General features: G+C 56.8%; 1 protein-coding gene across 6 annotated transcripts in view; it reads right to left on the bottom strand.

The window, feature by feature from the left end:
* Positions 1-14,154, bottom strand: part of RXRG (retinoid X receptor gamma) — a 144,066-nt gene that overhangs the window by 5,682 nt on the left and 124,230 nt on the right. For all 6 annotated transcript variants that reach the window (XM_015586226.2, XM_015586227.2, XM_025043889.1 and 3 more), the window contains 5 exons: positions 6,008-6,152; positions 3,445-3,624; positions 1,691-1,851; positions 1,412-1,541; positions 279-411 (listed from right to left, as the gene is read on the bottom strand). In XM_015586226.2, the coding sequence (XP_015441712.1) occupies positions 279-411; positions 1,412-1,541; positions 1,691-1,851; positions 3,445-3,624; positions 6,008-6,080 (677 nt within the window). In that variant the 5' untranslated portion in view covers positions 6,081-6,152. The remainder of the gene's footprint in view (positions 1-278; positions 412-1,411; positions 1,542-1,690; positions 1,852-3,444; positions 3,625-6,007; positions 6,153-14,154) is intronic.

The following is a 14,154-nucleotide window of genomic DNA, read 5'->3' as shown; positions in this document are numbered from 1 at the left end:
TGCCTGCGGCGTGGCAACGAGCCAGTCTCATCCCGGGAAACCCACGGGCGTGACGGCTCCGCCTCGCACCTGCCCTCTGACCCCTCTCTCCCTCCCCAGGCTAACGCTGCCATCTGCCCGGGGGTCCCCGCTTCTAGGCAAGGGCAGCCGTGGGGGCTGTCCACCCTACATCCCAGCAGCGCACGGGCACGCACGGGCACGCGCACACACACGCACGCACACGCACACACACGCACACCCACGCACGCACACGCACACACCGGGAGCAGAACGGACACCTGTCAAAGATGGAGCCCACCCCGGCACTGTGGGCGCTGCTGCGGTGGACGTGCAGACCCGTGGCCAGGAGGATCCCGTCCTGCACGGACACCGAGCGGTGGGAAAAGGAGGCGATCAGCAGCTCGTTCCAGCCTGCGGGGACGAGAGGGCCGTGGGGGCGCCGGCGCTCGTCCGGCACGGGCAGGACGGCGCCCACGCTCTGAGAGAGGCTCGGGGGTCCGGGGCTGAGAAGCCAGCTCCGGGCGACGCCGCGCCTTCACGCGGAAGCACCGGGTGACACCGGGGTCCCCCGACTTGTGGCTCTGGCACCGCCACGGTCTCCCCAGTGCCGCCCGGACCGGCGGCTTGAGGACAAGGATTCCGTCCCCCCCCCACCCTGTTGACAAACGCCGACAAACACGTAACCGCCGGCGGCCGCTGCGCTGGCCGCCGTGGCGGAGGAGGGCGGTAGGCTTTGCAGTCTCCGTCCCCGAGACCCGACAGCCTCGTCTCGTGTCATTGTCTGGAGGCGCAGCGGGTATTTTTCCGTCGACACCCAGCACTAGCGCATTACTAACGGGATGACATCAGCAGACTGGCTCCCCGAGCCCAGCCAGCCTCGCGAAACTGTCCCGCTGGCTCCGTGACAAAGAGGAGACGTGGCATATGTCAACGGCGCCGTGTCCCAGGAATGGGAGCCACCAGAGGACACGGCACACGGAGTCCGGAAGCAGGAAGGGACCTGGCGTCCGTCCCGCGCGAGCTGGGGCCGGCATCTTTGGCCCCTCTTACCTCACCTGGGAGGGGGGGCCTATCTCTATTTTCCGATTACATAACGATAATGAGACAGGCTGCAGATGTCCTCGATAAAGCGACTTACTTGTCTCTGCTATGGTAGAATATCTTACTGCCCCATTAACAACAGAGGTTTTGTTGGGGAACAAAGGTTTTTGGGGAGGGCCATCCACATTTAAGAGCCTATAAATAACATTTAAGAACAAAAAAACTACCTGGAGAGTCATCTTGTCACCAACTCGGGCACCGCCTGGATGGAGCAGGGCTCCACCGGCTCATGGGTAGGTCCCCAGGGGTAATTCCAGAAAGGCCACCCACGTGACCGTCCCCAGGAGAAATGAACGTCGTTGCCCTTTACCTGCCCGGAGCAGAATGACCTGGTCCTCCAAGGTGAGGTCAGAGAAGTGCGGGATGCGCTTGGCCCACTCGACGAGCGTGAAGAGCTGCTTGTCGGCAGCGTGGCATATGTTGGTGACAGGGTCATTCATCTAAAAAAGGAACGGAGCACGGCGGGGCAGGTTCTGGGGTTCCCGGACACGCCCTGCCCGTCCGCAGCCCCGTCCGAGGACCGGGAGATGGACGGGGGGCTCGGGCCTGACGGGGGGCTCGGGCCTGACGGGGGGCTCAGGCCACCTACCGAGCTCTCCACGTTCACGTCGCCGTAGGACTCCGTCTTTGGTTCGACAGCGAGCTCAGCTTCTAGAATCCTCCCCACGGGCATGTCTCCGCGGCCCCCGGCAGCGCACTCCGCCTCGTCCTCCGCCCGCTCCCGGCTCCTCTGCCTCTCCTCCTGCACGGCTGGCGCACAGAAGGACTCGCACGGGTCACCACGTGCCCAGGGCGACTGTGGGAAAGCTGGGGCCTACCTAAGCCTCAGCTTCCCCACGGGCACAGCGGGCATCATCACGGCCCCGAATCCGGGGTGTCATCGTGTGGACGGATGGAACAGAGCAAGCCGAGCTACGCTACGCCTGTGTGACCGTGCGGGTCCACGTGTCCGTGTTCTGTCGTTAGCTATGGTGACGACGCTGAGCGGTCGGCACTTGAAGCTTTCACAGCCTCTGTCCTCTGTCTCCAGGAGCCACCTTCTCCTTGCCGGCCCGGCCGCCTCCCACGCCCGCCCTCCACCTGCCACCTCTGGTGACTGTGGGCGCACGACGGGTAAGTGGCACAGACTCCTGCGTCTCGGCTCCCCTCCCTTGCCCCCCGCTGCCCGCTCCCCAGAGCTCCCCACTCCTGGAGGGGCTGACGAGCCACCGAGGCTGCAGAATGATCTGGAACCTCTAGGCGAGAGGTCAGTGCGAGGTGTCACACTCTCCACAGCTCCCAGCGGAGGGCCGCCGAGCCTCCCGGTGACAATGTCCCTCTTGCTCGGGACGGAGCGAGGGAGGAAGGAAGGGGAGGAAGAGGGGCCAGAGCGGGGGCGTGAGGAGGAGGAGACGGAGGGAGAGAGAACCCGGAAGGGGTGGACGGCGAGGGCGGAGGCGACCTGCCCGAGCGGGTGCGCCACTGCCCGGCTCGGTGACACGGGACGCGTGCCTCCGCCTCCGCCTCCGCCTCCACCTCGGTGTCCACATTTGTAAGGTGGGGCTCGCGGTGCTTCACCGACATCGTTTTGTGAGAAGGAAGCGACCTCTTATAAAAGGTTTTAGAGAGGTAGGTTCTTCCTCTTCCCCATCTGTCCGTACGCCCTCGGGCTCTGTCCGGTCCCCTCCCCGTGTCCCCTCCGGCCCCCTCTGCCGCTTCTCTTCACCCCCCACCACGCAGGGAAACTGTCGGGTGCACTTTGCTGGCAGCTGCCCTTCCCCTTCAAAGCCGACTGTGCCTTGTGCTGATTTTTTAAGGCAGGTTAACGTGTCCGGATTGTAAGAGAGAAAGAAAAGTGCCGGAGGCCAAGCCCACGCCACCTGCAGGTCGCCTTGCACGCGGCTGCCCCCTCCTCCCCGCCAAGAAGGCCATCCGGCTCCCCGGGCGCCCCCCGCTGCCGGTTCCCCTGGCTGGGGAGGCGGGTGCCCTTCCGCCTGTGCGTGAGGTTCAACGGCGAGGCTCCCGACCTCGCGGGGGGACAGGACCCGCTGCCGGTTCCCCTGGCTGGGGAGGCGGGTGCGTGAGGTTCAACGGCAAGGCTCCCGACCTCGCGGGGGGGACAGGAAGCCTCCGGACATGTGCTGTCACTGCGACAGCACAGGGGCCCTCGGCGACAGAAGGGGGTCACCATTTAAAAGCGCACCGTGGCGGGGGACAGCCAAGTGCCATCGCCACCAGCGCCAGCGAGCCCTGGAGACCACGGCACGCGCCCATCGGAGCCCCGAGTGGAGCCCCGCCAGCAGCAGGGCCCCCCACCAGCAGGGCCCCCCGCAGGCAGCCCCGGGGGTCGGGGGCGGGGGGTACCTTCGCGCTTCATGCCCGTGACCAGGCACTTCTGGTAGCGGCAGTACTGGCAGCGGTTGCGCTGGCGCTTGTCGATCAGGCAGTCCTTGTTGTCCCGGCAGGTGTAGACGAGGTCCTTCCGGATCGTCCTCTTGAAGAACCCTTTGCAGCCTTCGCAGCTGTACACGCCGTAGTGCTTTCCTGCGCACAAGGAGAGAAGCGTCCCGAGGTCGCTCTCCTGCGAGTCTGTTCCCTTCGTCCGAAGGGGCCCCTGGGAAACCGGCGCGTCACGTGGGCAGGAAGAAAAGAGTGGCGAGCAGAGGACGCGGGCCGAGCCCAGGAGCCGAACCAGGGCCCAGGCCGCTCGCCTTTCCTCGTCTTCCCCCTGGAGCCCTTCCTGGGACTCGCCGGTCCCGAGAGCATCATTAGAGAGGTCCTGAGTTAAGCTGTCGTTTGCACTTATCTCATCGAGGGAATGCTTGTGCGGCTTAAACAAAATGTTCTGGCCTCATTCAAGACAGCGTTATGCAGAATAAATAAAAACGTTTATGCTCGTTGTGTATTGTCTTGCACAGGGGTCCTGAACCCTGGGGCCGCAGGCTGGTACTGGTCCTGTGGCCTGTCAGGAACCAGGACGCTCAGCAGGGGTGAGAGGCAGCCCAGTGCAGCTCGGTCCGTATCTGCGGCCGCTCCCCAGCGCGGGTATCAGCGCCTCAGCTCCGCCTCAGATCATCAGGAGTTAGATTCTCATAGGAAAACCAGTCCCTGTGGCCACAAAAGTTGGGGACCGCTGGTCTAGCAGGAAAAGAACCTCAGCTTTACCAATATTTCCCCATAATTGCGGCCCAAGGACTTAGGAACCCCCTTAGAAGTATTATCCTTTCCTATAAACTATGAGCAGGCTCCTGAATTATGGATTTTTAAATCCTGCTGCCAGCTGGAGGAGTAAATCAGTACATGATCGTGACAGCACAATATGATGTACGATTTCAAGATACGACATAAGATCTGATGGAGGGCGGTTCACTTGATCCAGAATCATCTGTTACATGTTCCAGTGACCTCATTGCCTGTCCCACACATTCGTTTCCAATGACCCCAGCCGAAGATGGCTACTTCATATCAGGAAAGCCACTACGCCCACCCCGCCCAGGCATGAGCGACCAATCCCAACACTCTAAGTCAAAGTCAAGTCTTCCGCACACCGCACGCCAGGCAGCTATGCCCCACTGGCTAGAATTGTGGGACTCAATAAACGTAAGAGAATGGAGCATTCGAAACATAGTTACGTCCGATTCTTCAGTGCAACACGTGATGCCATTTAGCTACAGATCTGACGTGACTTTCTAATTCACTTATATTTGGGGCGAGAGTAAAGTGAATTTGAAGTCCCTGGAAACTAACAAGTGTTAATCATTGCATCTCAAGACCTTGCATTTGAGAAGACGAAACGGTGGTCAAGACAGACTGCCTGATGGGAAGCCAGCCTGGGCCTAAGCAGTTGGCCACACTCATTAAATGAAGTCGCCCTGGTCATAAATATGGGATTTCATCTTGGGCCCAAAGAACCCAATGCTCTCAGCTCCGCAGTACTTGTCCTGGGAAAACATGGGACCACTCTGTCGTCCCCCTAGCCCTTCAGTATTTGAACGACCCTCACTGACTCTCCGCTGAGCCGCAGGAAGGAACGCTCTTGTCGGGCGGAGCTGGCACCCGCGCCGTAGCAATGACCAAGCTGCATGATTTGAAAGGGGCCTTTTGGGAACAAGCGAACATCCACGTAGCTGAGTGAGTCCCAGGCTCCAGAAACTTGGTGGAGTGACATTTTGTAGTGGTTTCGGTGATGAGAAGATGAGGAAATATTCAGTCAGCCTTCATGAAATGCTGTAGGAAAGAACCCGCCCCGTCTGCTCACTCATCCGATCAGACATTCGGCATCTTCGGAATCGGCGGGATGGGGAGTGGGGGCGGCAATGACGGAGGAAGGGAAGGAAGTCAGGAAAGACATAATGCGGGCAAAGTGGATAGGACCGGAGGAGATAAAATCAGTGAAAACGTATTATTTCTACCCACGAAAACATGTTAAAAATCTAGAATGTCATGGAAGGAAATGTGCTAAAGTATTAAAGGTTTCATCCTTGCTGGCAACGTTAGAGATCACTTTTTAAGTTTTCTTTTGCCCTTTTCTAGTTCTTCCAAATTTTCTACATTGGGACATTATTTTTAGAATTATAAAATATATTTTTTTTTAATTAAAGAAATTCTAGCTTGAGATGCTAGCTCATCACAACAGCTCTCTACCCCAGATACACACCAAACACAGGAAGAACTCCAGAGGAAAGAGCTTTCTGAAATATTTCTTATAAATCTGATCCTCAAACATGAAGTCACACTTTAAATTCATCAAGATGGCAGACTACGAGCCCAGTGACAGAAATTCACAGCCTGGGCCCCAAGCCGGACCACCCTAAAGGGCCCTTTCTCTTCATCAAGAGACAGGTAGAAGGTGGGTAGCGGAGCAGTGCCTTTTCGGGGACCCTGTCACCTAGGGCACCGGGGAGGGGCCTTCTGCTTCTGCACGTACCTGAGGATCTGTCTCCACAGATGGCACAGATGTGTTTGACCAGAGAGCCAGGGCTGGTGGACGGGTAGTTCATGCTTCCAACCCCAGGAAGCCCTGGTAAGGGCTTGATGTCCTCAGAAATGCTGACACCGTTGACCACATTGAGCTGCAAGAGAAAAAAATAAATACAATAAAACACAGAGCCAGGTAACCCCAACTCTGTGGCCGAAAGCAACAAAGGCATTCTCAGTTAAAAACAAGGTCTATTTCAAGTAGTTTCCAGAGAGTTCCGGTCAAGATGGCGGGGTAGGTAAATGCCATGCTCGCCTCCTCCCACGACCACAACTAAATCGTAGACCAATCAACCTGCGGAACCACCCGAAGTCTAGCTGAACAGAAGCCCTATAACTGAGGATGCAAAGAAGCCACTTGGAGACTGGTAGGAAGGGTGGAGACGCAGACCGGGCAGGGCCCACACCCACGCGTAACCATGTTTGGAGCAGTGGGAGGGATACCTCGGCTGCAGGAGTCCCCCCTGGAGGACTGAGGGGCCCCAGCCCCACGCCAGGCTCCACAGCCCAGGGTTCCAGTGCTGGGAGGAGGAGCCCCCACAACATCTGGCTGTGAAAATCAGTGAGGATTCCATTCAGGTAAGATGGCAGGTGGCTGGAGTCCCAGGCATCCTCTTATAGGGCCCACGCACAGACTCACTCACTCCCAGGCACATACTCTGGGCTCCAGAGAGACAGCGGCTTAGGCACCAGAGGCACACAGGGAGAGATCGAGCTGTGTGACGCATCATCATTAAAAATTCAAAGGTTAAAGACAAAGAAAGAATCTTAAAAGCAGCAAGAGAAAGGCAGTTCATTACCTACAAAGGAGCTCCCGTAAGACCGACAGCTGATTTCTTAGCAGAAACTTTGCAGGCCAGAAGGGACTGGCACAAAATATTCAAAGTGAGAAAAAGCAAAGACCTACAACCAAGACAACTCTACCCAGCAAGGCTGTGCTTTAAAACAGAGATAAAGAGCTTCGCGGGCAACAAAGAGCTAAAGGAGTTCGTCACCACCTGCCCGGCATTAAAGAAATGTTAAAGGACTTCTTTAAGAAGAATAAGAAAAACGAAAGACCAAAAATATGAATAATAAAGTGGCAATAACTATACTACCTATCGATAATTAATTTAAATGTAAATGAATTAAATGCTCCAATCAAAAGACATAGGATGGTTATACCACATACAAGAGGACATTCAAAATAGATTAAAGACTTACATATAAGACCAGAAACCATAAAATTCCTAGAAGAGAACATAGGCAGTAAACTCTCTGACACAGTAATATTTTTTTCTGATGTAGCTCCTCAGAGAAGGGAAACTAAAGAAAAAATAAACAAATGGGACTACGTCAAACTAAAAAGGTTTGCACAGCAAAGGAAACTATCAACAAACGAAAAAACAGCCTGCTGCATGGGAGAAGACATCCACCAACGATACATCCAATAAGGGGTTAATATCCAAAATTTATAAAGAACTCATACGACTCAACACCAGAAAAAAAAAAGAAATTAAAAAACGGGCAGAGGCCCTGAGGAGGCGTTTCTCCAAAGGAGACATACAGACGGCCAACAGACACATGAAAAGATGCTCAACATCACTAATCATCAGAGAAATGCAAATTAAAGCCCCGGTGAGGTATCACCTCACACCTGTCAGAATGGCCGTCATCGATCAATCAACACACAAGTGTTGGTGAGGACGTGGAGAAAAGGGACCCCTCGTGCACTGCTGGTGGGATTTCCAATTGGTGCAGCCGCTACGGAAAACAATAGAAAGTTGCTTTAAAAAATTAAAAATGCAACCACCATATGACCCAGCAAGTCCACTTCTGGGTATTTATCTGAAAAAAACAAACTAATTTGAAAAGATATCTGCACCTCTATGTGAACCGCAGCGCTATTCACAGCAGCCAAGATGCGGAAGCAACATAAATGCCCGTCAACGGACAACTGGATAAAGAACGGGCGGCACATAGATGCAACGGAATATTACTCGGCCATGAAAAAGAAGGACATCTTCCCATTTGCGACAACACGACGGACCTAGAGGGTGTTACGTGAGTGAAATAAGTCAGACAGGGAAGGAGAAACCCCGGATGATCTCACTGATATGTGAGATCTAAAGAACGAAGCAAACGGACAAACGAAACAGAAACAGACTCAAAGATACGGAGGACGAACCGGTGGCTGCCGGATGGGACGGGAGGGTGGGGACTCGGTGAAGAAAGGCGAAGGCGTTAAGAAGCGCAATGGGCCGTGATGAAACCGTCGCGGGGCGTGAAGTACAGAATAAGGCACATCGTCAGTCGCACTGTGATAACTACGTGTGATGCCCGGTCAGTGCTAGATCCACTGGTAGATCACTTTCCAAATTATACAAATATCTAATCACGACGCTGTACGACTGAAATTAACACGAAATAACGTTGACTATCACCTGTCATTAAAAAATAAAACGTTTTTTAATAAAAAATGCCTTCTATCACAAGAAAAGGAAAAGTAGCAGTTCGCAAACACAGAATACCTGCAAATGCCTGTGTGAGACATGAATTTAAGGGGAAAATACGGGGCAGGAGGAACCGAACCATTTCTAGAAGCCAAAACCTAAACCGAGGTTCACGGCGCATCCGCATCAGAGCTCTCCGCTTCCGCTCATTCTACTCGTGTGTTCCGGCCAAGCTAGAAATCCACGCCGAACCCCACACTTAGGGCGGGTCCGCTGTGCATGCTTAAATTTTTTATTAAGTGCCGGCCGCCTCTAGCGGGGCTCCAGGAGGAGCTATGGCCCTCGGGCGAAAGGCAGACCCCAGGAGAGCCGAGAAAACATGCAAATCCATCCAGTCGATCGACAGACATTCACCAAGCAGGCTTGGTGCCAGCCTGCGGCACGAAGGCAGATAAAAATGCAAGCTCTTAGGAGCTCACGGTAAGATGGAAAAGATGTGTACGGCCATCTCCAGGGGCCACCGCGATGCTGACCCAAATGTCCAAATCACAGCGGTCCCGCCGAAAATCGAAAGCCCCACGTGATGTTTTAGAAAGAACAAATGCTCTTCCCGTGAAACTGGAAAATCTGTGGCGCTGGAGACTGCCTGCCCATCACGGGTGGCACGGGGCGGGGAGCTGGCCCGTCTGAATGCCCAGGGACGTGAACCCCTCACCCGATCACGGCCAGCGTCAGCTCCCCGTCAGCTCCCCGCCAGCGCCCGCCGTGCCCCCGCCCCAGTGACCTTGGGAAGATGCTGCTGCCACTAAAGGTTTTGTATTCGTCAAAGAAAACGAGTTTAAAAATACGAGCCAGAGACCCCATCGGCAGCACCTCTGAGCGCCCGTGGGTACAGTGGGCATTCTAGGCACTGCCAAGGGACATGTAAAAGCTGGCAGAGCTGTCCCCCATTGCTCAAAAATGGACAGTCTTCCTGAGGAGTCAGGACCAGCACCCGAACTGGGAACACTTCCAGGTAAGCTCACACAGAGGCGGCACAGCAGTGTATGCGTAAGTGTCCCGCAGAGGTGGCCGGTGACCGTCAGGGTTTAGGGCAGGGCCCCTGACTTCCATGGGATCCGTGTGAGTTGCGAGTCACACCGCCTAACCGAAGCGGCTGTAATGCTCACGCTGAACGCAAGGCAGGGTTTTCTCCTCTGCTCAAGGCCTTTGGGACAGAAGGACTGATCAATAAAACGGAAAACACAACAGAGCCCGAGTTAGGCTCCCTCTAAGTTTACTAGCTTTTCCATTCACTAAGCAAACAGTTACCGAGCATGGGAGGTGGGCAGAGCCGTGGGCTTAAATGCCGTGAGGGATGCAAAACACAGCGTCAGCGCCTTGCTTCAAATCAAAGGCACCGGGAACTTAAAAACGCTAATTCGAGGCCACAGTGCTCAGCGTCTGCCTCTTCGGGGAGGCGGCACGTGGACCCTGCTGCAGAGGTGAAAGCGGGTCTCACGCGTTAGAATGAAGCGGGGTCCCCCGGGGAAAGGGCTCGACCTTTGCCCTTTCAGCGCCGATGAGGGCCTGGTCCCCTGCCCCCCACGTACGCTCATTCTACTCATCCGCCACGATTATTTGTGTTCGAAAGAAAAGATGCATCGTGACCCCTAAGGAAGCTGTGAAGAACGGAGTGACAGACTGATCAATAAAACGGAAAACACAACAGAGCCCGAGTTAGGCTCCCTCTAAGTTTACTAGCTTTTCCATTCACTAAGCAAACAGTTACCGAGCACGGGAGGCGGGCAGAGCCGTGGGCTTAAATGCCGTGAGGGATACAAAACACAGCGTCAGCGCCTTGCTTCAAATCAAAGGCGCCGGGAACTTTAAAACGCTAATTTGTGTGAGGGATTAAAACGCATATGGAGGGGAGTTCTCTCTCTCTGTCTCTCTCTCTGTCTCTGTCTTTGTCTCTGTCTCTGTCTCTGTCTCTGTCTCTGTCTCTCTCTCTCTCTCTCTCTCCCCTCCCCCCTTCGCAAGCCTTCAAGTTCGCCAGGCAACGCGGTGGCACCAGCGCTAAGAACCACTGGAAGGGTGACCCCCAGGCTGCCCTCGTTAGCACATGACATCGGAGAGCTACTGATGCCCTTCGACTCAGTTTCCTGCCTATAAACTGAGTGTGGTCACACCTAATGCAGAGTCACTGGGAGGACAGATGAGACAGTGGTGACAAATGCCCACCGCGATGTCTGGCACGCAGCAGGTGGTCAGTCCACCATTGTGGCTGTTATTATTCCAATAAAATCTGGGTAATTCAGATCAGAATTGTGAGCGTTTGTCACGAGCTGACAACGTTCTACCACGTGCTAGGAACTCTGCAGCGAACAAGGCCACACGCGCCCAAGGGGTCGAATGATTTCTTGGCTGGGGCTTGTCAGGCAGTTATCTGAAGTCGTCTCAGTACCATGCTGTTATTATTTCAAGATATGTGATACATTCAGATGCGCATTGACTTTTCAGAAACAGGTGACGGGGTTTTTACGAGTGTGAATTCTAGGCAACCGTTTTTCCTGAGTGCGAGGAAGCAGATATTAGCGCTTAGATCCTCCCCAGGAAATTTTAGCTCAGAGGACCCGAAAGAAAGAGCCCTCTGGCTGCCCATGGCTCTGGCCCCAAATCCTCAGATGGGCAAAAGAGGCCATGGGCATGAGAAGGAGGACACTATGACCGGGGATCGGGGTTCCCGCCCGCCTTCCCCTCCGCCCCCCGCCCCCCCATCCACTGCCTCGGCGCCCCATCTGCGGACGCTCACTCAGCGCTCCCGAGTGTTGTAACCCGCACAGCTCGACGAGGTCTCCCTTCGTATGAGACGAGGAAGCGGGGACCGGAAGGGGGTTTGCTCATCCGCTCGCGCAGAGACCCTATGAAACAACACGAACAACCCCAGAAACGACACGGTAGAAGACGCAGTCACCGCCTCGAGGAGCCGGCCGTTTATGAGGTTAAAAGTCACAGGACGGTTTAGGGAGCCAAGATCACAGGCACCTGAGGCGAGGGGAGACTCGGCGAAGGAGGTGGCATTTGAGCTAGATCTGCGGCCTTCACAGAGAGGTAGGAGTTTATGTCGGGTGGATGGACACGACACAGGAGGGCTGTGGCAGCGCCCTGGAGCGGCTCCTCCGCTGGCCCCGCCCCTGTCCCCTCCCCTGTCCCCTCCGCTGGCCCCTCCCCGGCCCCTCCCCTGGCCCCTCTCCTGTCCCCTCCGCTGGCCCCTCCTCTGTCCTGACGGCAGGTGGAGCCCTGGCTGGGACAGGTGGGACAGGCTCTCTTCTCATTCAGCCTCTCTGCTGCTTGAGGTTGTGTGCGCTCAGAGCGACGCCCCGAGGGAAGGCAGCCCCCGGGGTGCGAGCCCACCCGCAGCCAGTCCCCACCCCCAGCCCCCGCGGTCTGCTGCCACAGAAGCGGCCGGGCTGAAGGGCGCACCTTAGGGCCCGTGTACCCCAGGGCCGGCCGGCTGTGCACTGAGAACGGGGTAGACACACCTCCGGCCACCCCTCTGCCGTCTGCAGCTCGGCCAGGATGCGCCGGGCTTCCCGGGCACCCCAGCTACCACGCCAAACTGGGCCCCACATCTTCGGTGCTTCCAGCCCACGCGCTCTGGCCGTGGCCGGCCGCGGCAGCACACGCTCCTCTCCTGGGAAAGGACTCTTCCTCGTGGCACCGCCTTAACCTAGCCGGGGTCTTTGTCACGACCGGTGCGGACCCTGCACCTCCCCCGGGGAGACAGGCGCCCTGGGCTCTGGTCCAGACCTATGCCTTCCTCACTGCGCCCTCTGTCCTGGTCACTTCACCGAGACACTGCGCCTCCCCTCTGCAGAGGTGTCCGTGGTTTTCAGGCGCAGGGCGGGAGGCGGGAGGCGGGAGGCGGGAGGCGGGCTGAGGAGGCTCCTCGTGCCCGGACCTGTTTTGACTTGATGCGTGGAGGAGGCTCCGACTCGCTTCCGCTCCGAGGGCAGGGTGCGGCTCCCTTCGCCTCCATCACTGAACGGGACGGTCTGCAGGGTCTGCTCGATTTCCAACCCTTGCAATTGCTGTTACCTAAGTCTCCTCTAGAACAACGCGAACATTGGGAAGGACTGGAATTCAGCCGTCAGCCGCCGCCCGGGCAGGAGTTAGAGGGGACAGACGCAGGTGTCAGGCAGCAGGTAGGGAGGGCACGGAGGTGGCAGGGTGCCAGGGGCTTGTAGGGCCCGCTCCAGTCCCGCCCACAGACATCACGCTTAAAGACGTGCAGCATCACACACACACACGCATAGGTGCACACACGCACATGCACACACACTCACACATGCACAATCACAAGCACACGCTCTCACACTCACACACATGCGCACACACACTCGCACATGTACCATGCGTGCACACGCACTCACATGCACACACGCACACACAGGCACACATACCCAGACACGCACGCGCACACACACGTACACACACACACATACACACTCAGGAAAGTGTGGCCTAGAGCAGGGCTCCCCAACCCCTGGGCCGTGGATCAGGACCGGTCTGTGGCCTGTCAGGAACCGGGCCACACAGCACGAGGTGAGCAGCGGGCGAGCGAACAAAGCTTCACGTATCTTTGCAGCCGCCCCCAGCACCGGCGTCACCGCCTCAGCTCCACCTCAGATCATCAGGCACTAGATTCTCAGAGGAGCCCCAGTGCCTGGTACCACAAAGGCTGGGGACCGCTGGCCTGGACCGTTTCGTCTGAAAGCTAAGTGTCTCCCCAGGGACACACTGGGTGTTTCTGGAGATTGCTCAGCCACTGACACGTTTAATCTTCAGCACAGAGTTCAGTGAATGCTGTTAAAACGAACTTCTCTAGAACCTTCCAGCGACAGAGGACACCTGACTCCACGACCACATAGCTGTATAGTATCTATCACGTAGGTATGACAGCACAATAGTAATAACAATAATAACGACGATGATAATAATAATAATAGTAATAAGTGCTTAAGAAGCAATCTTTCAAATCCATGTCTCCTTCGATTTCCATAAAAGCCACTGCGGGGTCACGAGGGCACAGCCTGTAGCCCCACGACAGCGGGGAAGAAGCTGAGACACCTGCTGGTTCGCAGGAGGCCGCAGAGCCCTCCTTGCTCCTCAAGACTGTAGGTCCCACGAGCCGAGCGAGAGCCGCAGTCCCTTGGCAGAGCTGGGAGCGGGAGACCTGCCTGCCGCCCTGGCAGCCCCTCCCGTCCCCTCACCCCACCGTGCTTACCGGGCCAGGTCACGGGAGGAGCAGGCCCCCAGACAGGTGCCTCTCAGACCCCGTCCCACCCAGGGACGGCAGGGCGACAGGAACAGGCGGCCCGGTTGCTCAGGTGCCACCTCGCCGTGTGGGCAGCGAGGGCACTGGGTGTCCCATATGTGTCCTCTAGCTCACTGGGCAAAGTGTCACTGCTCTGTGGGTCCCCAGCCCACGTGCCGCTTGGTGTCCGGCCCACTGAGCTCCTCCAGGACTTGGCAGGCTGAACACGGGTCCCGGAGCCAAACCTGGCCTCTGCACACGGCCCCGCTGGCCAGCACCAAGCTCGCGGCTGACCTTGCAACCCCGATCCCTCTGTACAGACAGAGTGGCCCGGCTGCTCCCCGGGCCAGCCTCGGCTCGGTCGGA

The sequence above is a fragment of the Pteropus alecto genome, unplaced genomic scaffold, assembly GCF_000325575.1.
Source record: "Pteropus alecto unplaced genomic scaffold, ASM32557v1 scaffold101, whole genome shotgun sequence".
In the NCBI taxonomy this organism is placed as follows: Eukaryota; Metazoa; Chordata; class Mammalia; order Chiroptera; family Pteropodidae; genus Pteropus; species Pteropus alecto.
The sequence above is the reverse complement of the archived record's forward strand: the minus strand, read 5'-3'. Positions and strand labels throughout refer to the sequence as shown.